Raw genomic sequence first — 25,297 nt, forward strand, 5'->3', positions numbered from 1 at the left:
ATTGAGTGAACACCTTGATCCAATTACGTTTATTTTGAGACAAAATGGGTAGTCATACGCCTATGTATTTTATTTTGGACAATTGTTTTTTTACAATCGTGTGACGCTCAATGTCTGTTCAGATTATTTTAATTTTTCGGTGACCCATAAAAGTGAACGACATGAATTATCAAAGTATGTTTTTGAATTACCAACACATAATACAAATACATCATGCTTACACAATACCTGCAAACAGAGAGAGACAGAGACAGAGAGAGAGCTTTCTCAACAAATCTCTCTCATTCTCTCTCTCGCCCGTCCCTAAATTGATATTTTCCTCAAAAAGATCTCCTATTTTTCAGATGAACGAAACAGAAGTGCAAGTATGGCACCTCGTCATCTCCGTCAGAAAACATTGACCCGTCACACAACACCACTAAAAGATCTCTTACCCTCCCTCTTCAACATCTCAAGCAAGAAATCAGCCCAAGTGTCAATGGGCCCAGGCAAGCACCAGTGAACACAGTCATTATACATGGTCACACTCTTATTTGCCCAATGCCCATACCCACTAGGGTGCCCATCTGGCCTCAACAGCATTGCATATGTTGTGTCAAGCACCCTATACCTCAACCCTCTCTTCCTCCCTTCTCTCTCCCCTGCCCTAAACTCCTCCATTTGGGTCATGTAGAATTCCAAGTCCTCACCCTCAAAATGGGCCTCACTACTCCTCAAAGGCCTTTTCCTCACACAATTTCCCCCTTCATTCCACAGCCCATCTTCAAAATGAGATGGTGCAAAAGCCCTGAGAAATACTATCCCTTTGAAGTTTTCTAGCCCGTTGATGGCCCGAAAGGCGGTCCGGAACGCCCTTCGATACCCATAATACTTTGGGAGGTCGGTGACGTTGTCAACCTGGCAGAACCGACAGCCGACCAACTGGCGGTTTTCATAGAACATGACCGGCCTGTAGAACCAGTGGCCGGCCGAGATGATCACGTAGTCGAATCCATCGATTTGGGTCGTCCATGTCTCGTCGAATTCGTCAAGGTAGAGGTTGAAAAGGCCCGTGCGCGTTGGACCGGTTTTGTCGGCTTCTTCGGCCTTGATCAAAAAGGGTGTCGTGAATATTGCTAGGGTGAAATTGTAGGACGTGTATTTCCAGCGCTTGAAATTCTCGTCCGACGTGTATGAAGCATCTATGGGATATTCCACCTGAAAAAATAAAATAGCTTCTTAAACTCGGTGAACTTGAAAGAGGGTATTATCGTTAAGACATACTTCTTCTGACCTATATTATTTTTCCTTTTCTAGAATTCAGAACCCGCACTAGTTAGAATTATTTTGAAAGTATTTGACACAAAAATCTACAAATATAAAAAGTAAGTAAAATAAATAAGCTAGGCCAGATCCCCGGCCAAGTAATTGCATTATCCAATCTATTTATGCATGGCTGGTTTAGGGGACCAAATCTCTGAAGAAGGGAACCGAAACTATTAACAAGATGAATTATAGGGGTCAGCAACCCGCCCGAGTGATTATTCATACAATGAGATAGAGAAGGTCACCACGTCCAGAAGCAAGTAATAATGTCTATCCCCATGCCAGCAACCCACGTTGCAATGGGCATGGCTTCCCTAAAGTTTTGTCACCAAGTCCTTCTATTATGATGTAGATGTAAAAGTGACCCCTCTAATCATACCAACTTTTTTTCTTTTTCCTTTATAACGGAGGAACTTTACAACCAAGCCATTAAATGATCACCAGACTGCGCAACCCAAACTTCTGGAGGACCTAGCGTGATCACACCAGTCACGACCCCCCATTTACTACAAAGTACTTACTTTGTGAAAAATCGAACTCCAGACCTTGAGGAATATTTTCAAAGACTAGGCATCTGCCCGAACCATTGGGACAACCCTGAGTGTATTAATCATACCAACTTTATTCATAAAAGAGTAGTAGTGGAAATGTTGAATGCCCAAAAACATCTGACCTGCATGTCCTCAGCTGGCAAATAGATATATATTCTTCATAAGCTAGCCATGTGGTTGTGTGGCCTATGAAAATTGATGTCTCCCCTTTGTGTTTCTTGTCCACCTCCTTTTGGATAGAATAAAGTCTCCTATATAACTATGAGGTTGATATAGTACTTCTTAAAGTAGTTTGTCTAAAAGAAGAATTTGAACTGTGCATTGAGGATTTGTTTTAAAGCTTTTGGAAGCTAATTGAAGAAGTTCTCTTTACCATTCAAACCTGGCCGTAGTGTGAAAAAAAGTGCTCCTAGTCATTGTTATTGACTAGTAGGTATTTGGAATTCTTTGTTGACACCTACAAATTATCATGAAAAGCTTCAGCATTATTTCACCTTTTTGTGTTGGCGAAGGAATGAAGATTCCCTCATGTGATCTTCTCATCCAAGGAGATCAAAATGGAACTTGCATAATCTTATTTTAACGATCGAAGCTTTTCATTTTGTAAAGTATGTCTTCGTGTGAAGATTATCTAACCAAACAATTCGATCAATAAATCTGGTATGCATAATTAATTATTTGGTCGAAAATCATAACCGTCTTAAAGAAAATGACTAGTCAAAAGTAAAATGGAACCTTCAAAATATGACCGCCCACTTCTATCAAGGGGTGTTTTTACTAACAAAAATCACAAAAAATTTAAAATATTTTATCATTTCGTTTTTAATAACAAAAAGTTTCAGCATTTTACCATCTCGTTTCCACTAATAAAAAAGTTGTTAACAAAAATTTTTTTTGCTACAATAACTCTGCTCACAAACCTATCAACAACTTATTCACTACCGAAAACACCTAATAACTTCTCAACCATAAATAAAATCTACAAATTTTTCACTACCGGAAACACCATCCAAGAATAATGCTATCTATCAAGATAGCTTTCATTAATGCCTGAGTAATTTGATATTTGGCATGAATGATTTTTTTTTTTTTTGAAAACAGCATGAATGATTCATACGTGAAGATTTTAAACTTAATTTAAATGGCTCGGATCATCTCACCGTGATGGTGGATTTCATTCTCCTCACATGATAGTCACATGCCGGTACTGTCCCCTTCATATTCTATACTTAGCCATTATAAGAAGATAATCTTAGTGAAAAAGAAGTCCATAAAAGCGTGAAGAGTTAGTTGCTGGATAAAAAGGTGATCATTTTTTAATTAACTTCAAGGTTATATCCCTTCGGGTATTTTTTTTTTTTTTTTGGTTTTTGGTTGTAGGTTTCAGGATTGTTTAGGGTGTGCGGTTGGCTTCCTGCCTTTCTTTGGTTTTGGTTTTCGGGTGGCGTTTTTGTCAGTGTACTCGAAATCCGTTTAATCTTTGTTATCTTCTTCAAAGATTAATGTTTTTTTTTTGCCTAGCAGGGAAAAAAAAACAGAAGAGCTGATAATATCTTTTTTTAAGTTAACCACCCTAACTAACCACCCTAAAGAAGACAATGATAGTCTTGATTTATGTTTTGTCGAAAAGCATTTTTTTTTTTTTTGGGGGGGTTGTTATAAAGTCGTCCAAAATTTAATAATTATTTACCTGCTCTAGGTAAACGATAAAGAGGAAAAGTACAAAACCTCTCATATAATTACAAAGGGACCTGGGGAACGTCCCAAATAATTCATTTTGTTTCGTCCGTCGAGTTTGTCATCATGTAAAAAAATCACAATGATCCTCCATAAGTAGCGACACGATGGAACGAAACAATGTTTTCATTAAAAAAAAATAGTAATCGGTGGAATATTTTCAAAATAAACTTCAAGACAAATGTGTTTCAATCACGTGGTTTTAGATATTCGATCAATATATGTCACGTACACGAAAACTCGACAAGACGAACAAAATGAAGAGATCAAATCACTCTTTTGAGGCCAGAATGACGCGCTTATTAAGAGCGTAACATACATGTATTGCCCGTGTATATATCCAAGATTGGAACTAATCACTTACCAGAAAAGACTAGATTTGAACTAGTTAATAAATTTAAGTGTTATTACTTTGGTCAAATATTCAGGCGATCCTAGCTACTTTCTGGATTCCATTTCGATGCGAAAGGGAAAAAGTAAGTTTAATTTGCCACACCTTATTACTTGGGAAAAAGGAAGAAGGGAAAATACATAATTACCCCAAAGTCAACAATATTTTAGTAGTAGTGAGACATGATACATACTGTGTTTTACCTAAACCTTGAAATGCATGCTGCATGGCTTAGGTGATCAACTAACCTTGTCACTGGTCTAGTACTCTCACCTGATCTTCAACTTAAAAGTTAGAGAAATTCCTATAGAAATAACAAAACTAATGGATTTGTTTGTTTAATCGGGTATGAGCATCGCGCTAATTCGACTCTACATCTAAAGTGACCACATATTCGGAGAAATGATCCTATAACGTGTTTGGGAGACACAATACCATGAGGTGTGTGATATTATAAGTCCAATAAGGTAATATATACATTTTATGAGAGGAAAGTAATTTTTGCACTTTACTCCTTTATACATGCATGCATACTCAAATTTGTTTTCTAATTCGCTTGAAAAAGTATATATTGTGTGTGATTTTGAGGGATTAATAGTCCAATGGGATTAATAGACCCACTAAATTTGGCTAAACCAGACAAAGGATTAGGGGACATAGGGGACTCACTGGATTAACAAACCAATCCCTGGTATGCATCAATTATCAAACGTGCCCCTGAAAGACAAACTCTAGAGTACATTTAAGAAAGTGAATTTTGCAAATCATTTTCCTTTATGAGACTATTATGAATAGAACCTAAAGAAAAAGGAATCCCCATATCCTATTTTTTTTGATAACTTGGTATATATCCGACAACTCGGTAGACTGACTAAAAGATTAATACCATCGTCTACTAACGGAGCCCCAACTAACTCCGGGGCAAATAAACTCTTTATTTTTTATAATCCATAATAATAATAATCCCTGGATTTTGTCAATCTCTGGAAAACATTGAAGATTCTCTGGACCAAATTGGATTCAAATTTCGACAATCAAATTCTTAAAGAAGTTTGACAATATTAGAAAACATATATAATCACTTCTTGTTCATATTTCTCCTACTCTTTTCTTTCTTTTTGAAGTCTTCTAAAAAAATCTACGTACATGCAAACTTGACGTACCCATTATCGAGTTTATTATTTATAATATTTTTGCCGTTTTAGAAAAGAAAAAAAACTGCAAATAAAAAAAAATTTAAAAAAATGATGAAAATGTAGATAAAAAAAGGTGATGAGAATAACAAAAGTTACCCGGGACAAGAGGCAAATCAAGGACTGCATCTGATTCCTCCCGACAGAATCTCCAACAAATGCCAATGACTTCCCTCTAACCATGTCCAAGAACTGAAACGGGTTAAAGATCGGCAAATCACACCCGTCGGGCTTCCACCTCCATTTCATGAATTCGGAATCAGGTCTCCCGTACTTCATGCAATTTTGATGCTCGTGGATCGCCCAGCACGTCGTGTTTGTGTAGTAGGGCGCGTGCGGATTCGGAACCCATTCCCCGGTGAATATGTCACATTTTTCATTTGTTGGTATTTTTATTGAATCCTCCTGATCAATTTGTGCATATGGAGTGGAAGGTGGTTGTGAGAAATTCTTCAGAGTGTACCCTAGTAGAGGGTAGCAGAGAGGGACCACTGTGAAGAGGACCATTGGCATGGCTACAAGGATGAGTATTGTTGGGATTTTTTGTAGTGTCTGGTTTTTTGCAATGGGAAGCTCCATGGCTTGGAGCTTCATTGGAGAGAGAGAGAGAGAGAGAGAGAGAGAGAGAGATGGCTTGTCACGTATGTATGTGGAAGAGTTATGTGTCAGATAAAACAAGGGGGTGTTGCAATAAATGGAGTAAGGTGAATATCAGAATAAGGTACTGACTAAGGAAAGAACAAGAAATATTCCTTTTTTTTTCCCCCCATGGAGTAGAATTACCTAATATGAACTTACACATTAAATCAACAATATGAAGTCTGGGTTTTGTTAAGTTCAATCTCTTATTGGACGTGTTTTTTTTTTTTTCTTTTTTTCCCCTTTTAGGCTTTCTCTATGATTCAAGTTTCCCATACATACATCTATAATGGTCTGTCTTGATGTACTCTTTATCGAGTTCAATAAAAAAAAAAAATGCCGATCAAAAGAAAAAGAAGGGCCAGCCCTGAATATTTTTGGGCCTTAGGCTTGATCGTCGTAATATGAGGTCTTATATGTATGTTTTACCTGCAGAAATGACACTACAATCTTTAAGTTTGGGGTGATGATCGATGTACTCTCTCAAAACAAAACAGAAAATAGATTGTGTCAAATAATGCAAAACAACGGAGGCACGAATTGCATTATGAAAGCCAACAGAGGACTATTTACATAGGAAACGAAGTGAATTGTTGGAAGTGATGAGACAGAGACATCTTTGTTTGCTTCTGACCGGTTCGATGCAACTAATCGGAAACGAGCAGGTGCAAATAACGGTAACAAAAAAAATTCTAATAGCTTCTGTTCCAAAATATTTGTCTGGCCCACAAAACTAGAACTTAAAAATTAAAACTTTTTTTTTCAAGGAAATAGTAAATTGCTATAATCTTTTTATGTTTTTTATATAAAAAATATAAATTCTAAGTTATCGTTTTGCGGATCAAGGAATTCGATTATCCGTACCTAAAGTTATTATGGGCTAGGCTCTTTCAACCACGAAACTTGGGTACCATTGGGCCCAAACCCAAGTCCAAACTTTAGCCTTGTCTGCACTCAAAATTATAAGTCTTCCTCATCTTTCCATTATTAGAAGGATGAAGTGCTTTTGATCAACCAAATATATAGTTTTGATTTCCACATGACAGTAAACATATATTTCCAGTTGAACCCACTGATAAGTGTGAGTCCTATGTTGTATTTTTCAATCATTGGTTGGAATCCAGTCCTTTCGCTTAATAAATATTACTTTTGTCGAAAAAAAAGAAGAAGAGTCCTACGTTTGTTTTAGTTTTGCGTACTTTCACCTAAGTGTTTATTTTAGTTTTGCGTACTTTCACCTAATTATAAAGGTACACTTATGTCGCTAGAAATCTAACCAATCAATTTATAACCACACACACAAATACACAAACTCCTCTCACATGAGGAGTGAGACCCACACAAGCTGCATGCACACTAGGGGTGGCAAATTGAATTCAGACCCATTAACAAACCCAGACCCATCAACTAGAAAATAGACCCAACCCAACCCATTTATTAGTTGGATAAGAATGGGTTCAAACCCAGCTAACCCATTATTAGTTGGGTTATAATTGGGCAACAATTAGGTCAACTTAAATGACCCAATGGGCAATGAAAGTAACCCACCAAATTTCATCTCTTAATTGGTCTCTTTTCCAAACCCAGACCCATCAATTGGTCTCTTTACCCTCTCTCTCTCTCTCTCTCTCTCCCTCCCGCCCCCCAGGAGCATGGCCTTCTCTCTCTCTTTTTTATTCAATTGTTTTGTGCTAAATCACACGCGTCCAAAAATATTTTGAATGGTCCGAATGAAAAATCAATTGTGACCGGTAACAATTATTTTGACCAGTCAAAATTGAAAACACATCTCATCCATTAATTGCGCGAATGGACCCGTGAAATTGTGCTCCGCCGTGAATAAATTTCTCTCATGGTAGTCCCGCAAAGGGTTTGGATTAAAAAATTGACTTATTTTTTTGTCCTTATTCAAATTTTTTTTGCATTTTTTTTTGTTTTGTGTCATATTTTTGTGACTTATTAATTTGTTTTGATGAGAGGAATCGGAAAAGTAAAAAAATTTGATCGAAACTTATAATTTTTTGAATAAAGACAAAAAAAAATCAATAAGATAAAAAAAATTACGTATTCTCGTCTTTTTGAAAAAATTTATGAGTTTCAATCATAATTTTTTTTTACTTTTCTAATTTTTCGATCATAATTTTTAGTATATATGTAATTGGGTTAATGAGCGGGTCGGGTTTGCTTTAAAATAAATGGGTCGGGTTGGGTATGGGTAATTAGACTCATAGTTAATGGGTCTAAATGGGTCAATGACCTATTAAAGACCCAACCTACTAACAACTTACCCAATTTGACCCAAACCCGCCCGTTTGCCACCCATAATGCACACAGTGTGTGTGGGCCCCCACGTACTTCTCTTGTGAGAGGAGTGTGTGTGGTTGTAGAAGAGTTGAAAATATAACTACAAATTCGGTTCTCAAATAATAATCCAGACTTCACACCTTTATTTTAAGCATGAGCTTCATCTGCCAACTAGTCCTAATAATTAAGCATTTGTAAATGTCAGCACCGTCGGTTACACGGTCACTTTACTAGATTAGAGAAGCGAAAAAATGGCACCAATATGGATTAAAATTGAACCATCGGTTGCTTGTTCTGTTGGAAACTTCTTTTTCTTTTTTTCTTTTTTTGGAGGGGGGGGGGGTTTCTACAGTTAGGGTGTCCGGGCCAGCTTATGTATCTCGATTATTTTTCCGATATCTGATCCAGTCAAAGGCAGGCCATCCACGCCGGAACTAGAAGATTCCCTCTTGTGGCCCAGCTCAAAAATGTTGCCAAGTTTCGAACTCAACGTTTACGGGTAAGCAATGCAACAAATGTAGTGTGACTTGTACTTATCCAAAAAAAAAAACGTAGTGTGACTTCGTAAGACCAAGGGTATATAATAATTTAGAGACCAAGTAATCCAGAAGATTGAGTGTTACTGTACATTATACGTTACTTTCCTAACTAAGATTACACTTTTCTTTACTTTCCCTAGCTAATTCAAAAGCTTGAGTGTAATTCATACACTCCCCTTTATACGCTTTCCCTCCCCCAATCAAAATCTTGTTAGATTACACAATCAATCCAAAACTATTTCATAGATAAGATTCTTGAGCTTAATATTAATATTTGAGTGAGATTACCCTAGACAATAAGGAAGAAAAAAATTGATCATCTAAAGGCTAAAAAGGCTATGCACACATTACATAAACATGGTTTATTGGCAGAATTAAGTCCGTCCTATCACACTATCTTTTGACAAAATTGAAAAAAAAATTGAGTTGCAGTATACAAAGCTACATAGCAGAAGAACACCAACATTTGATAATTGCCTCGACATTAGATTCAATAACCAATAACGTAACAAGACATTCACTTAATCGGGACAAAGACCAATGTCATAACGTGATAAGATTGATTCTAAATTATTCAAGTTCAAGAGTTTAATGAAACTTTGGTATAAATCTTGACAATGTCACTATATTGTAATCCAATAATCTCCCCATCATCCCATCTAACAAATCTAATCACAAAAAGAAAAAAAGAAAAAAAGGGGAAACCTATTGGGAATTCTAATCACTTTTCTTTCTTTTTAAATTTGTTACTATCATCCAAATCATCAAAACTTTTTTCCTCAAACTAATATGATGCCTTCTCCTCCCTCTTCAACATCTCTATCAAGAAATCATTCCAAGTATCGACCGGTCCAGGCAAGCACCAGTGCACACAGTCATTAGCCAAGGTGACATTTTGCTGCGGCCAATGCCCATATTTACTCGGGTGTCCATCTGGTCTCAACAACATTGCCTGTGTTACATCAAATAACCTAAATTTCAGCCCTCTCCTCCTCCCTAATCGCTCCGCGATTTTAACCTCCTCGACCTGGATTTTGTAATGCTCTAAGTTATACCCCTCCAAGAGCACCTCGGCCTTTTTAAACGGCGTTTTCCTCGCACAGTCCCCGCCCTTGTCCCAGTACCCGCCTTCAAAGTGCGATGGTGCAAAAGTTCTAAGAAACGTTATGCCCTTGAAGTTTTCCAAGCTGTTTATGGCCCTAAACGCGGTCCTAAACGCCCTCCGATAGCTAAAATATGATGTCAAGTGGGTGATATGGCTCTCGGGGCAGTAGAGGCAGCCCACTATACGGCCTTGTACGTAGAACATAGTCGGCCGGAAGAACCAATGTCCGGCCGAGATGATCACGTAATCGAAGTGCTGGATTTTGGTGGTCCATTTCTCGTCGAACTCGTCGAGGTAGAGGTTGAAGGGACGGGCATCGTCGCTTTGTGTGGTCTTTACCAGATAAGGCGACCAGAAGATTTCGACGGTGAAGTTGTGGTTTGGGTATTCGTAGCGTTTGAACTGCGATACGTATTTCACATCCGAGACATCCACAGCTTCTTCTACCTGGAAATGCAAGAAAATCATACTACCAGATAGGAAGTCAGAAAAAATACCCAAATCTAATTCAATTCATCATCAAGAACATGGTTGTCGAAAATGCACAATAGACGATACGATTCGCGATTCACCCAAGAACGATACAAAACAATAGATGGCAGAGGGTGATATTAACATGGCACTGTTATTCTAGAAAAGGTAGTTGGGACATACCCTGGACAAGAGGCATATCAAGGACTGCATGTGGTTTCTGGCCACAGAGTCTCCCACGAAGGCCAGAGACTTGCCCCTCACAAGCTGAAGAAACCTGTACGGGTCAAAAACAGGTAGCTCGCAACCCTCCGGTTTCCACTTCCATTTAAGGTACCGGGTATCCGGCCTTCCGAATTTCAAGCAATCTTGATGCTGTTGGATTTCCCTGCACGTCGCGTTGGTGTAGTACGGCGCCTCCGGGTTGGGCACCCATTCCCCTGTAAAGATGTCGCAATTCTCTCTCTCTGAGTCCGCCGCTCTTAGAGAATCAGAGTACTCAGCGTTGTTTGGTGGCGGCGGTGACCTCCCCACGTCTCTCCGCCGATGTGCGCGAGCTTCCTTCGCATCCTTTTCTGGAGGAAGGGTGGTCGCCGCCGCCTCGTCCCTTCCTGATTGGGTGGTCTCAACCAAATCAGGGTTGCTCAGGTCGGCCTTTGTTTCCGTCTTCCTGTTAATGGCGGTCTCTCCCATACTATTGTCCGAGTCGGTGGTCCCTACCCCCGCCTCGTCCCTACCTGTGTGGGTGGTGTCCTCCAAATCAGGGTTGCTCAGGACGGGCTTTGTTTCCGTCTTCCTGTTAATGGTGGTCTCTCCCATACTATTGCCCGAGTCGGTGGCCCCTACCCCCGTCTCGTCCCTCCCTGTGTGGGTGGTGTCCTCCAAATCAGGGTTGCTCAGGACGGGCTCTGTTTCCGTCTTCCTGTCAATGGTGGTCTCTCCCATACCACTGCTTGAGTCGGTGGTCTCTACCGAATCAGGGTCGCCTCGGGCATGATTTGTTTCCACGTCCCTATTCGAGGGTGTCCTAGTCGTGTCCTTGCCTGATTGGGTGGTCTCCGCGGAGTCAGGGTTGCTTAGGACGGGCTTCATCTCCACGTCCCTATTAAAGGCCTCGCCTGATTGGGTGGTCTCCGCCAAGTCGGAGTTCCTTGTAACGGGCTCCGTCTCCACGCCCCTATCATTGGCGACCGCAGTCACATCCTCGCCCGACTTGGTGGTGTCCACCAAGTCAGGATTGTTTAGGGCGGGCTTCATCTCCGTGTCCTCTATCACACCCTCGTCTGGCTGGGAGTTTCCCGCCAATTCAGGATTTCTTAAGATGGATTTTATCTCCTTGTCCCTATTAAAGGTGCTCCCACCCCCATTTGAGTTGCTGCTCAAGGTGGGTGGTTTCTCCACATCATTGCCGGGCGAATCTCGCTCGTTATCATTGGTGGTGGGGATTTTTTCGACATCCTTGTGGGTGCACAAGCCGTTTCTTTCCGGCAACGAGTCACCATCTAGACATAGAGGGAGTTGAGAAGAAATACGCGAGGACGATGACAAATCGGAAGAAGGATTCTTGTTCGGGTACCGGAAAAAAGGGTAATAGATAGGGATGATGGTGAGAAGAAATAGGGCTACGGCTACCAACGGAGCTACCTTTGGGGTCTTGCTTCTTCTGGTCTGGTTTTTCATAAGGGGAAGCTCAACAGCTTGGAGCTTCATCTGAAGAGACTTTTACAAGAAGATTGAAGAGAGAGAGAGAGAGAGAGAGAGAGAGAGAGAGAGAGAGAGAAAAACGATGGAATTAAGCTAAGGCGTATGCAACATCAAGAAAGAGACCCTCACGTAATGCATGGACCAGGCGATTCTTGCGGTAGGTTCAAAGACAAAAAGGGGTGGCTATCAGTATCTTGTAAAAATCTCTATTTGTATGTATCTATATGTGGAAGAATTCCAAAATGGAGGCCTGCAATATTTTTTGTGATCACTAATCACTATAGTACCATATCCTTTCTCTGGCATTTTCCGAAGATCAGCAATCTTTGTGATTAGGCCTGTCAATGGGCCGAATCCGATCCAGATCCGACAGATTCAAATTCGATCCGGATTCAATAAGACCCAAATCCGATCCGGATCCGATAAGACTCGAATCCGATAGTGGTAATCCAGATCCGAAAACTTCGGATCCGATCCGAAAACTTTTTTTACTTCAAAAATTTTAGCAAAAAAATATTTAAAAAAAAATAAAATAAAAAAAAATAAAAATACAACTTCTTAAACATTTTTTTTTTCAAAATAAAAAAATTTGTACTGTTTTTTAAAAAAATTAAAAAAAATAAAGTTCGGATTCGGATTGATAACGGATTTAATCCGAATCCGAATCCGATCCGTATTTGAATTACCGAATTCGGATTATCGGATTTCGGATTGACATTATCTGATCCGGATCCGGATTTTTCGGGTCGGATCCGGATCCGATCCGATACATTGACAGGCCTATATGTGATCACTGTAACGGCATAGAATGTATAGGCTTCGGCATAATCTTCTCTCCCCTATATTTTCGCGACGCTGTCCTGCAAGGTCTAGAATTTGAGAGATTATTTAAATGATCTTGAGGCATCGCCATATGATGTCCTAATCTCTCTTGGCACCAAATATTTTTAATAGCGCCTACTACTAGGTGTATGGACCTCACAAAAATATGTTACGGTGAAAAATGTTTGGGCACCATATATGTGACGGTGCCCTGAGAATACCTAATAAAATTTCCCTAATTACATAGTTTCTCCCTGCACAAATCAATTGACTCGAGTATTAGGATGTCCTATATCCAAACCGGGAGATGGTGATATGCACACCTGAACCATTTGATTTTGGCAATCAACGGTCCAGATTAAAAAAAAACTCCCGGATTCGTCCTATCCACCATAATCGTCCCAATAAACTCCTTGTCAATCACTTGTCAAAAAAAAACTCCTTGTCAATCAAACTGATTGACAAGGTCCAACAAATTAGTAAGTATAGCGGTTGGAAATCTAAATGACTATCATTTGTGGGTCGGGTGACCTTGGTCAAAAATCTATATATGTTTCTACTCTTTGCTTATTTTCAATGTGCTTCTTTGATTAATTTGTTTACCTGTTTAATCTTACTCTGGCTTGCTGGGCATATCTGTTGAAGTTTTCAAAAAGGCAAATAGAAGTATATATTCAACCTATTAATCACCCCCTCTAGGTTGCTCTATCATGTTTCATTCATTTAACCTCTCTTATAAGAACACGGGGGCTTGCTATGCAGTATGGTGCATAGTAGGGGCTGTGCAGTACCATCTCAAATTCTTCCTCGTATTTTTTTTTATTTATATTCGGACTGTCCAAGACACAGATAGATAGATGCGATGATGTATGACAGAGATGTTATGCACCCCTGCACAGTAGACACCCTCCCCCGTTCCTCTTAAAATCTGCATGTGAGAACAAAAAAGAGCGCGAAATATATCAATTTGGTCTCATTTCATTTTCACCAATTCATATGGCATTATTCATCATAGTAAGAATCGAACATTCATCGTTCTAGTAACATATCAATTTGGTCCTTATCATTTCATTTTCACCAATTTATATTAATTGCATTATTCATTATAGTCCAAATTAATGAAACGTTTCCATCGTTTTAGTAAGTGTCAATTTGGTCCTTATCATTTAATTTTCACCAATTGGCATTATTTAATCGAGCGCTCATGATTAGACATCTTCGTCTTCAATGCCACAACAGGTAGGTCTTATAAGAGAAGAGAAAATAAAATCCTTTAAATTAGACGGAGACACAAAGTGAATGAACTAAAAAACACGACCCTGATGTTTCCAAAAGCTCTAGGGATACATTTATGTTGTGAGAAATGTGGTTTTCAGACCATGTCGTGCCGCGCGCGTCACCAGCAACCGGGACAACATCTGCCGATACCATAGCAGATTTTGGAAAGGGACTTCAGTCTATTAACCATAGCAGTTGAGCTGCAACTTTTGGAAAGTGAAATTGGAATTATAAAGCCCATGCAATATTGATGAACCATCTTCAATATGGCGGATACCATGTGGTCGCGCATATCACCCGTGTGAGCCCCGCCTTTGTTGTACTATATATATATATACTACATAAGAAATTACACGTACTTTGCATGTTATCAGCCGTACGGTGGAGTTCACAATGAGTGGCAAAAATCGTGGGATTTCGGCCACACGATGAAGAAAGAATTTAAACTCTTTCCTAATGACCCATTTCTTTCTGACGTACTTCAATTCCCAGCATGCCCAAGGGTCTAGATAGCCTTGTATTTAACTATGTCTTGCGGCAAACAGAACTGGAGCATCTACATCCGTTGGATACATAATTAAATCTAATAATTAGATCAAACGGATTCATATATACCTCAATTTTGAAAATATGTTTCAATAAATTTTTTTTTGGTAGAAACACGTTTCAATAATATTTTGATTTCATTCCATGGCTTAAAAGGGACTCCACGTGTTCTAAAAGCAAAAAAAATAAAAAAAACATTACAGCTCTCCATTAAACGGCTTTTTATGTCTATTTCATCCGGTCCTTTTTAGTCTGCTTTTTATTTGCTTAAAAATAAAGGAGAAAGCTATTGTACACATACTTAAGGTGTACCATGTTTTTGGTTAGTTACGAAAGAGTGTATCTTGAAAGCATATGGTATTGAGTAGTTTTGGAGGATGGTTCGCATATTTTTTATGTATGGGATTTTTATAGGATACACTCATGTTTTTTGTGTATGGGATGCAAATTTTTTGGCTCATTGGTTACACATTTTTATGATAGCAATTACATTTTATTATTATTATTATTGAAGTAGTTACTAATACGGATATTGGATACACCCCAAAATAACTACAAATTTTTTGGCGTGAGTTAGGCATTTTTTTGGTAACCATTTTTTTTTTTACCAATTTCCTTTTTAGGTGTGTTCCATAGGATTCTCCACAAGCAAATCATGAAAATTTCATCACTGACAAGTGACAAGGTTTTAAAGTTTTTAAAACTCAGAGGCTTAAAATAATGACTCGTGAGTTCAATCAAATCCATACATTACAATTTCTCGCAACCGCCTTGCCTTTTTAGAGGCTTAAATCGAAAATAAAAAATGGGACATTTTCTATTGGACTATTATAAGGGGTAGCAAAGTAGGAAGGACCCCCAAAATTTTTAGATTTCCGGGGCCGAAAGCGGCCCGCACCTCGATTTTTAGCTCAGGGGCGGCTCGGGTTTTGGGTTTTGAACACTCCATCACCACCAAGGTGGCAAATTTTAAGAACAGCCTAAGTTACCAATCGCGGAAAGCATGCAGCACCCTGAAACATCCTCATAATTGTATTATACTGATTTCCACAAGGACATTTACACTTGCTGCTAATCTCCCCCATATCATGCTTTCATAATTGGGGCTCGTCTATAAATGCATAATAGTTCAAGCAGCAGAAACATTGTTGGCTGTGTGGTGGTGGTCCTCCATCGGAGCTTGTCGGAAAGCCCAAAACGCAATCCAGAAGCCGATGAAGATAAAGCCAGAGTAACCGGCCTGCAATGTTGCATTCCCCAACCACTCGTTCTTTAGCGTTCTTATATACCCAGCCTTGCATGAGTTGCAATCATAGCACACTTGGTCCAATTCGTTCCTCCATGATTGGCAGTCTGGATCTTCAGATAGAATGCCTGATTTCGGAACCTCCCAATAGGTGTCGTTCGTGTTCACAAACCCACAGTGCAAAGGAGGTTGGCAACAACTGTACTGCAGAGAAGAAGAAGGGAAAATAAAAAAGAGTCGATCATTTTGTTCTTGATACAAATTTGAGATTCGGAAGTCATTGTTCCTATTTACAAAGCATGTGTTCGGGTCTTGAATTTGAGGAGGCGATTCACCGGAGAAAAGAAAAGTGATATGAAACCAAAGAAAGACGATATGTAACAAAACAAAAAGGAAATCATAAAGACACAGGACTATTCAATGTAGATCGGGGGGGGGGGGGGGGGGGGGTACATCCAGCCATATCAAGCGTATGCGAAAATACGTGAATGATTCTTATTGGCAAGGGAGAGAATTCATGAATGGCAACCGATCAAATGTTTGTCTTGAAACCAACATGCATAAAGGGATGATTCTCTGTACAAAGGTCAACACAATAGATGGCATCTGCGCATGACTGCAGCCTGCACAGATTTGAAGGCGCGACATCGCTTATATCCCCGTTCCATTATCTGTTTCAGAATCTTCATTTTTTATTTATTTATTTTTGCATTATTTCTTCTGGAAAACTGTATTCCAAAGCACAAGCAGTCATCTTTCTGGTGTTTTAATAAAGTTTGGTTCTTTCCCCAAACCAATTATCATAGACAGAAGGATAAAAATCCGTCAGACTGATTCAGAATTCTTTTTTTGAAACTGTTCCTAAAACATGAACACTCATCCTTGCCAAATTGTATTTACCTTTTAGGAACGTGGTTTCCGAGAATTTGGAAAACCTAATTTTGGTGTTTTCACAAAAGTGGGCTCATTTCCAAAAATGAATTGTTTAAAAAACAAGTCTTGAAATCCATCAACCAAGGAGTTTAGAAAGTTTTACTCGAGAAAAATATGAAAGAACAACCAAACGGATAGAAATAAGGGGGAGAGAGCGTACCAAAATGGACGGTTTTCCAATCCGTAGATTACCATCTTCAGACGTATCCTTTTCAAAGAGCAGACTTTTGCAGAGTTGGTCTCTCACCATGCACCTCTTGATGGGAACCCATCTCTTTCCATCCACGGCGTATCTCCGCAACCACCCTGGGTACTCGTTGAGCTGATATTCTCTATGATCCTTCAGTGCCTTTGCGTCACTCACCTTTGACACCACCAACAAGAAAGCCGACGACAAAACAAGCCAAACGAACCAAACAAACAGCACCCCCACATACACCAACAGCAACCGCCTATTTGCCCGAATTGCACCTATCAAAGCCACCAAAGACAAGGAAAATAAAAATACCCCATAGAGCAAGTTTTGTATTGGATCAAATGCATTGCATTCGATAGGGCCATCATTGACAACAGATGAGAACACGAAAATGATGAAGATGGACCAAAGGAGAGCTAGAACATTTATGATTGAAACCACAACGTGGCTAAATCGAACCATGGTTTAACAGGAAGGATTGCCGGAAGAGGTGTTTGGTGGCTTCCACGAATGCTTTGATAAAGCACTGGGGAAATGTATTTGTAATGGTTAGGGTGGGTTGTTTGACTTCATCGTCTTCGATTTTCAGCAAGTACAGGAGGATAATTTGATGAAGATCCATCTAAACATGGAAGAGAGAAGCTGTAACAAGAAGATAGAAGCTCAAATTAGAAGCTATAAGCTGGAACCAGTTAGTTTAACGAGGATTTTTGTTATGTTGAGGAAACCGTTATCCTAACAAATTTGAAGTAAAAATAGCATATACCTCATTTTAGCAACCACGAAAGGGGGGAGATGTAAGTTGGCCATTCATGCGTTGATTTTGTCAACCTTCACATCTGTCAATGCCCGAGAAAATTTCGAATTACGACTTATCCAGAAGAAATTACATAAGAAAATGGCTCAATGAGTAGAAATCTACAATTGAATATCTAAAATCCAACGAGGAACTTAATTTCAGAAGATGAAAAATGATGTACTTACCAATTTCAAGGGGTAATAATGGTTGCCTCTTGTGTTTGAATTTCAGTAGGCCAGGGGTGATATAAACGTAAACTAGTGGAGGCATCTGAATTCAAAACACTATCATTTAGTAACATAAATCAAACATGATTAACAAAAATTGCTTCAAATCGAACCCAACGACTATTGGATCAGAAAAAATCGATGCTGTGAGATGATGCGAACTTTTGTAGTATGTGTCTGAGTATTTGGTCTTGAAGATATGATTATTCCTCTTGTTCATCCTACTTTGCAATTTTCACCTTTAACCTTTCGCAACTCTAAACAAATTAGGCTACCACAAGCTGAACATTGCATGAGATGCCTCAATCTGATACTTGAGATCCTTTCTGTGACTATGAATCCAATGCTAAATCCACACACAGACCGTTGGTTTGCTTAACGAGATAGAATACTATGGTATACCAAATCGAAGCTAGGGTGGAACAGTCTCAATTACAGACTTTTTTGTAGAGCACAATTCAAACAAAGACAAGCACAATCATACTCTAAGATTCTTATTTTCAAGGCCACACAATCTTCGTTACGGAATATTATAATTGTATAGCAATTGAATATTGTAGCCTTAGTTGCACGAAGCAGGGGTGAATCAGGGACAGAGTACTTCACATTTTCTGTAGTTTGATATCTTTTACTTCTGTTTCTTTTAGGATTTAGCTGCGTAAGATGTTCCATTCTAGTTGGAAGTGGGTTCCTTCTCAATGGGAGCGACATTCCTAGGAGTGTCTGGTTTGGGAGCATGAGAGCGAGGTTCTGAGGAGGATTCGATACCCCGATAGGAGGTTCCTGAAACTAAGATTGTAGCATCTTCATAATCACATACCTTCATCTATCAAATACAAGTCGCTTAGAATAACAAAAACAGCGAGAAATCTCATACCCAGGTGACCAACAATAAATAGATAGAATCATGTGATTCTCGTCTCGGTCTTCTCGGAAGGTAGTTTAGTGGGTAGGCAACTCACAAAATAAAGAATTCAGATTTCACAATTCTCCCTTTTTCATAAATAGTAGATTCATTATCAATTTGTATAGTAAAGTCTCAAAAGCATGAACTTGTGGCAGTGGCTGGTACATAAATTTTCAAAATACTAAAGTTGGTTCTCCAGAAATGATCCAAATGGAAACACTAATTAAGTAGTACACTTCAAACATCAACTGCATGGACAAATTTCATACAGCAGCTTTTAAATTTGCAACCGATCGAATTCCTTATGGAGTCTGAAGTTTTGTACTCCTGAATCCTGAGGACATAATACCTCAATTTGGTCCTGGCATCCAAAGAATATGATGGTACAGTGTGCCTGTGTGTGTGGTTTATGCCTTCGTTCTTCGGTTCTAAAAGCCCAAACTAACTCATAGACAAGCTCGACAACGAAACGGGGTTTCAGCGTGGTATCCTCAATATAGTGAACACATCCCCAGGGAAGAAAAGGAGGGTACATGCCGTGGGAGCGGATGCAAAGAACCTGTCAGAGATAGCACCTAACAATAAGATCCTCGGGTTCCCGATCTCGGTACAAATACGCGCTGAGAAGAGCTGTACAACCCCCACGTCTTAGAACAAAAGACAAACAATTAGCACATTCATCAAAATGGAACTCTGAAACAATTATGTCAGCGAAGATGAGGGACCGTCTCCGAAAATGTTTTGGCCACCTGCGATAAAGGCGGATGGATGTATGCACCAGAGAAGGGATTAATTAGATTTAACTTTTAACAGCCCAAAAAGGACTAGAAATCAAAAGAAAACATGATTGTCAATGGTTTGACTAGGCATATGGGCCTAAATGGAGCAAATAACATTCCTGTGACCAACTTTGAGTCTATGTTGAGTTGGGCATATGTACTTTTGTCAGTGACAACCAGCAGTCCGCAGAGATTGATGAGTAGATTGGAAGCTTTAGATGCATAAGCTTGCCAAAACATGTTATACAACATTTTTTGGTTACAGACTGTTGAGAATATAAATAATAAAGTTGTCTCTCTCTAATAGCTTAAGCTTTTAGATAAGTTGGTGGTTAATAATCTAATATGGTATCAGAGCAGGCAATAGATTCTGGGTTCGATCCTAACCCCCTACCTAATTGATTAAATATTTGCACGTGTTTAGCCCGGTTATAGAGAAGGGTCTAGCTACATGTGAGGGGGTGTGTTGAGAATATATATAATAAAGTTGCCCCTCTCTCTAACAGCTTAAGCTTTTAGATGAGCTGGTGGTTAATGTTAGAATGTAATAACCTCAACAGCACACAAAACAAAACAGTAACAAATTCTAGCCGTCTATTTAAGGAAGACAAAAAACAAGAGGAGGTCTCATTGACAGTGTAAAATTCACAGTGCATCCTACATAAACATGCTGGGAAGCCCAACTTATTCTCCCATGAGCGACACTACAACATACTTCAAGTGCTGCATTCTCAGTCGTGTTAAACGAATCCCAAATTCAGTATCTAACAGTCACCAGTAGATCAACGGAAAACATTAATGAAGCATTTCCAAGTGATAATTAAACAGCGTTAAACCCCATAATGGGGAAGTACTCATCAATCTCCCATTTCAGAGTCGTCCTGCCTAGCTCCCTGTTTGACTGGCTTCACCTCAGTGTACCAGCTGAGGTATATTGGCCAGTGATGCATGTATCTTCTCCTCTGAAAAAGACAAATCAACCATACTTCCTTCTAAAAACTTCTCATAAGCTGGCAGGTCAAAATGGCCATGTCCACACATTGCCATAAGAATGACTTTTGGTTCTCCGGTCTCCCTACAATGGAGAGCTTCCCTAATGGTGGCAGCTATGGCATGAGTTGGCTCAGGTGCTGGTATCAACCCTTCAGACCTCGCAAATTTTATGGCTCCTGCAACAATGCAAAGTTAAAACCCAGTAGTTTTCTTTATTGTTACAGCATGTAGCAAGCATTGGTACATTATTCCACAGGATGCTATTAGGAGATTTGCGGCCATTAGTTACCTATCAGGCCTTGAGTGAAAAAGAGAACATGAGAAATATACCTTCAAAGCATTCAGTCTGAGGGATTGCAAGAGCTTCCATGAAACCTAATTCGTAGACGTGGGAAATCAGTGGTGCCATACCATGGTACCGCAAACCCCCTGCAACACATGCTTAAATCAAGAAAATGAAGAAGACTGAGAATTTCAAAAGGGGGGAAAAAAGAGCTCCCAACACCAAAAGCTGTACCTGCATGGATAGGGTCCGGAACAAAGTCATGCCCAAGTGTATGCATCTTCATTAGCGGAGTAAACCCGGCTGTATCACCATAATCATATGCATATACGCCTCGTGTTAGAGAAGGGCATGCTGCAGGTTCAACTGCTCTGATGAGAGGATTGATTTTCCCTTTGAGTTTCTCTCGAATAAATGGGAAACTAAGCCCAGCGAAATTCGACCCACCCCCAGTGCACCCGATGATAACATCTGGAGTCTCGCCAATAGCCTCCATCTGCTTTATGCATTCCTCACCTATAACAGTCTGATGTAGTAAAACATGGTTCAGAACACTCCCCAGACAGTACTTGGTATCAGCATTCTTAGCTGCAACCTCCACTGCTTCTGAAATTGCAATCCCTAAACTGCCTGGACTTTGTGGATCCATTTGAAGGATTCTACGACCAGAGTCAGTAGCATTAGAAGGAGAGGGGTGCACCTTGGCACCCCAAGTTTGCATCATTAATTTACGATATGGCTTTTGGTCAAAAGATGCACGGACCTGCCAAACCTAAATACAAAACCAAAAAATAGTCAGAGTCTGTCAATCACACATATCGATTTACGTACGTATCCACTTCTCAACCACATGACTTTGTCTAGTGACCACCTAGTTTGGGTATGATGGTAAAAACTGATGTTACCTGGAATGCATATCTTGCTGGTACAAGTAGGGGAACGGGAACATGGTTGTGGTTCACCACATGGCCTAAATTGTGCTAAGGGTAGGCATCTGATTATAGAATTAGAAGTTCTTTCAACAAATAAAAGTTTAGTCTTACTTTTCAAGTCATTCATGCAAAATACATTCAGATGAGCTTTAATAGCTATTTTATTCAACATTTTCTCTTTCCAAAACTCCTCTCTGAATTTTCCAGTTTATTTACATCTGATATTTTGGGAAAGCTTAAGGGATCACTTTGAGTTGCTAAATTCACCCTTTTTGGAACGAAAGTGTAGCCTATTTGGAAAGTGCGTTCCAATACGTAATTTATGGTACTAGGCTACTAGCATTCAATGTTAACATCGGAAGAGTGGCATGAAATACATTAGAGCACAGTGATCATGATACTGTCAGAAAGCCAAATCATTTCACAGTCATACCCCAAATTGATTTCTTCTCCGCATGAGACTACAGTTATATGACATCACCACAATGAAGTCAGGTCAATCTAACAAGTTGAACCAACTTCATCTACAACACCAATAGAGGCTAACGGTCGGGTTAAAGTTTAAACAATTCTTACTTCACAGTTAACACCAAATAGGCTGCAAGCAAACGCCAGTGCACTTCCCCACTGTCCAGCTCCAGTTTCTGTCACAACATTCTTGACGCCTTCTTGTGCATTGTACCAAACCTGTGGGACTGCACTGTTGGGTTTATGTGAGCCAGCTGGGCTTACACCTTCGTATTTGTAATAGATTCTGGCAGGTGTATCAAGCAGCTTCTCCAGCCTCTTGGCTCTAGATTTGACTCCCAAATGTAAGATTCTTAAAGCCATAGTGCTAAAACCGAATTCGACACAAAAAGAAAGTATTTGGAACAAACAGAACAGACCTTATCAAGGGGGTAGGCCGCCAAAGCTGGTAAATATCGCGAACCTCCTCCGGTATATCAATGAACCGGTCATTGCTTGCTTCCTGCTTAATTAACTCATCGGGAAAGAGAGGAGACAAATCCTCAGGTTTGACTGGCTCGAATGTCTTTGGATGCAAAGGTGGAGGAGGTTTCACTGGAAGATCCGCAATTAGATTATACCACTGATGAGGAATTCCAACTGTGCCTAAACTAGCCCTGAGAGAAGTTCCTGCTCTTGCTCTATAACCAGATGAAACCTTCACATGGGTTGGCTTTGTCTTCAATGCAGAAGACCTAAGCAGCTCCTCGCCTGAAGTTGAAAAAGGTACTGCAAGCACGTACCCAGATCAATAATAGTCAAGACTGTCAAGTTGAGAGAAAACCCAGTTCTTTGCAAGACAATTAACTTTTTTTTCTTCCTTTTATGCTCATTGACTTGTGAATCTTAAACTAGCTAATGTACACCCGAATGGGGAATTCCCAAAAAATCGTACTCCCTCCATCCCACTTGATAGTCATTTTCCAACAGTCAGTGTCCTATATCCGGGAAAGCGTGTGGTAATGGAGAAAGAGAGAAAATCAAAATTCTTTTCACCAATCAAAAGTTCTCAATTAGTTCTTTTAGACAAATTTCAAAAACAAAGATCTCAATGTAAATATTGACTATTTTTGAGATGTCCATGGAAGTGAAAGTGGACCATTATAAGAGCATCTCCAGCCCTATACTCAATACTATTACTCGAAATAGGGAAAATTTTGAGTAAAAGCTCCATTGGGTATGAAGCATTCTAACTAGGAAACTCAAATCTAAGCATAAACTCGAGTAAAAGCTTCTTTTTTGATCAGCAAAAGTATTGTTAGAATAAATAGATTAACCACTTGGAGGAGGAGTTTGAACTCCTTACCTCCTTTCTCCTAACACTTAAGTGCACCCCGATGCTTGGCAAGTAAAAGCTTAATGACATAGTACTAAATTTGAGTAACCTCAATCTGACATAAGTTTGAGTCAAGAAATAGATTTTTGAGTGGAGTTTGAGTCAAGAACTGGATTAAGGGCTATAGATGCTCCAATGAGTTAACTTTCAGCAATCTTTATTTGCATTCCCTCACTGGAGTCTGGAGATTACACTTACTCATTCTAACTTAAAATTAACCCAGTTTCCAAAATAACAAATTCATGCCATGAGTAACCAGAACAGTGAAGTACATCGAACCAACAATCGTGTAGAGAGAAATCATAGGTTGAGGGGGTTACCTTTGATTGTGTTTGTATGAGACAAACATAGAGACTGTGCCATTTTTGTGCCTATTTTGTGTGCAAGCTACAGGAGGGAGAGAGAGAGAGATAGAGAGAGAGAGATTTTAGGGTCTTCGTCGCTCTCAGTTTCGGAGGCGTTTCCAGCCAGTGGAGCTTGGACCTTTGATGAGCAGCCAGGGAGAAAGGAGTGATTCTTCGGTGCTCCTGAGACCGCCACGTGGTGCTACAATCACCTCGTATTCCCTTTGATTCTAGTACTTAGTACTGAGTTCCGTGATAATGTACGATAACAGAGACCCTCGAGCAACACGTAACCGTGCTCCAAAAGTAAGTAATAATTTTTCGGGAGAAAGGGACTGACTTTTTGGCCCGTGATGTTTAAGGTTTCTGACTTTCTGTCTTATTTTGTTTTCTTTGAACCAGTGATCTCTCCATTTTGACCTTCAAATTTTGATTATTTTGCAAAGTAATTTTTTAAATTTTTGTGCACCATTCCAACAATCTCAAACTAAAACTTTTGATGGTGAAAAAAAGCTCAAAAAACTATTTTAAGAAGTCCCTTCTTTAGAGGTCAAAATGACACGATTTTTCTCCAGGAGTAAACAAAATGTGATGGAGCGACTAATATTTTTAATTAACCATTTATATTGATCAAAGAAATTAAAAATTTATAAGTTATGATTAGAATTTTATGATTTTTGATTTTTAATTGATTTAAGACTATTTTACTAATTTATCTTAATTGAGATAAATACTTTTGCATTATCTCATACTTAAGCATACCCGTGCTTGAAGACACGGCTCAAGCAATCAACACATGCAAATCATTATGTGCTCACATGCAATGTCTCTAGTGATGAAATTAACATAATCTAAACACCCAATGCATGGGCATTTACTGAAGGCACTGGTTCAAGCACATGCCAATATAATATGGCATATGAAAACATGTCTGGATTTTTAACGCAACACATTTTGACATGATATTATACACTCGATCATGGTATTGTTGACATCCCCAAAACCCAATCATCTTCATAAAATCCACTATAACAGTTTTGAAATAAATAAAGCTTCATATTTGATCCATATGACACCAATGATTGAATTTAATGAAATAGAGCAACATCTAACTAGTCAACCCAAATTAAGTAACATAAAGAAGCAAAAGAGATGACAGAATTGTGCCTTTGAGGTGGTTTCACTTATACCTCCATATGGATTTCAACATTGCAAACTTCAATAGCTTCA

The 25,297-nt window shown here is 39.3% G+C and overlaps 4 protein-coding genes across 6 annotated transcripts; all 4 read right to left on the reverse strand.

Annotated features, from left to right (window-relative positions):
• Nucleotides 1–166: 166 nt before the first annotated feature.
• LOC131336515 (protein trichome birefringence-like 19) lies at nt 167–5,925 on the reverse strand. Its single transcript, XM_058372389.1, has 2 exons — nt 5,277–5,925; nt 167–1,197 (listed from the first exon to the last, which is right to left on the reverse strand). Exons 1-2 carry the CDS (start codon nt 5,769–5,771, stop codon nt 406–408), a joined length of 1,287 nt encoding a protein of 428 aa, XP_058228372.1. The 5' UTR covers nt 5,772–5,925; the 3' UTR covers nt 167–405.
• Nucleotides 5,926–9,229: 3,304 nt separating this feature from the next.
• Nucleotides 9,230–12,225, reverse strand: LOC131336516 (protein trichome birefringence-like 20). The gene is made up of 2 exons (XM_058372390.1): nt 10,419–12,225; nt 9,230–10,211 (listed from the first exon to the last, which is right to left on the reverse strand). Exons 1-2 carry the CDS (start codon nt 11,943–11,945, stop codon nt 9,444–9,446), a joined length of 2,295 nt encoding a protein of 764 aa, XP_058228373.1. The 5' UTR covers nt 11,946–12,225; the 3' UTR covers nt 9,230–9,443.
• A 3,371-nt stretch (nt 12,226–15,596) lies between these two features.
• On the reverse strand, nt 15,597–19,205 carry LOC131336056 (tetraspanin-8-like). Of its 2 annotated transcripts, XM_058371682.1 has the most exons (4): nt 17,945–19,205; nt 17,727–17,799; nt 16,925–17,602; nt 15,597–16,035 (listed from the first exon to the last, which is right to left on the reverse strand). In XM_058371682.1, the coding sequence occupies exons 3-4, from the start codon at nt 17,420–17,422 to the stop codon at nt 15,715–15,717; spliced, it is 819 nt and encodes a 272-aa protein (XP_058227665.1). In that variant the 5' UTR covers nt 17,423–17,602; nt 17,727–17,799; nt 17,945–19,205; the 3' UTR covers nt 15,597–15,714. The 2 variants fall into 2 exon arrangements, with proteins under 2 accessions (XP_058227665.1, XP_058227666.1); XM_058371683.1 differs by having other exon boundaries at nt 17,727–19,205.
• A 1,044-nt stretch (nt 19,206–20,249) lies between these two features.
• On the reverse strand, nt 20,250–24,252 carry LOC131336055 (uncharacterized). 2 transcript variants are annotated; one of them, XM_058371681.1, is made up of 6 exons: nt 24,044–24,252; nt 22,768–23,098; nt 22,457–22,673; nt 21,183–21,720; nt 20,996–21,094; nt 20,250–20,841 (listed from the first exon to the last, which is right to left on the reverse strand). In XM_058371681.1, exons 1-6 carry the CDS (start codon nt 24,084–24,086, stop codon nt 20,585–20,587), a joined length of 1,485 nt encoding a protein of 494 aa, XP_058227664.1. In that variant the 5' UTR covers nt 24,087–24,252; the 3' UTR covers nt 20,250–20,584. The 2 variants fall into 2 exon arrangements, with proteins under 2 accessions (XP_058227664.1, XP_058227663.1); XM_058371680.1 differs by having other exon boundaries at nt 22,768–23,116.
• Nucleotides 24,253–25,297: the final 1,045 nt, after the last annotated feature.

This window comes from Rhododendron vialii, chromosome 8a (assembly GCF_030253575.1).
Source record: "Rhododendron vialii isolate Sample 1 chromosome 8a, ASM3025357v1".
Taxonomy (NCBI): Eukaryota; Viridiplantae; Streptophyta; class Magnoliopsida; order Ericales; family Ericaceae; genus Rhododendron; species Rhododendron vialii.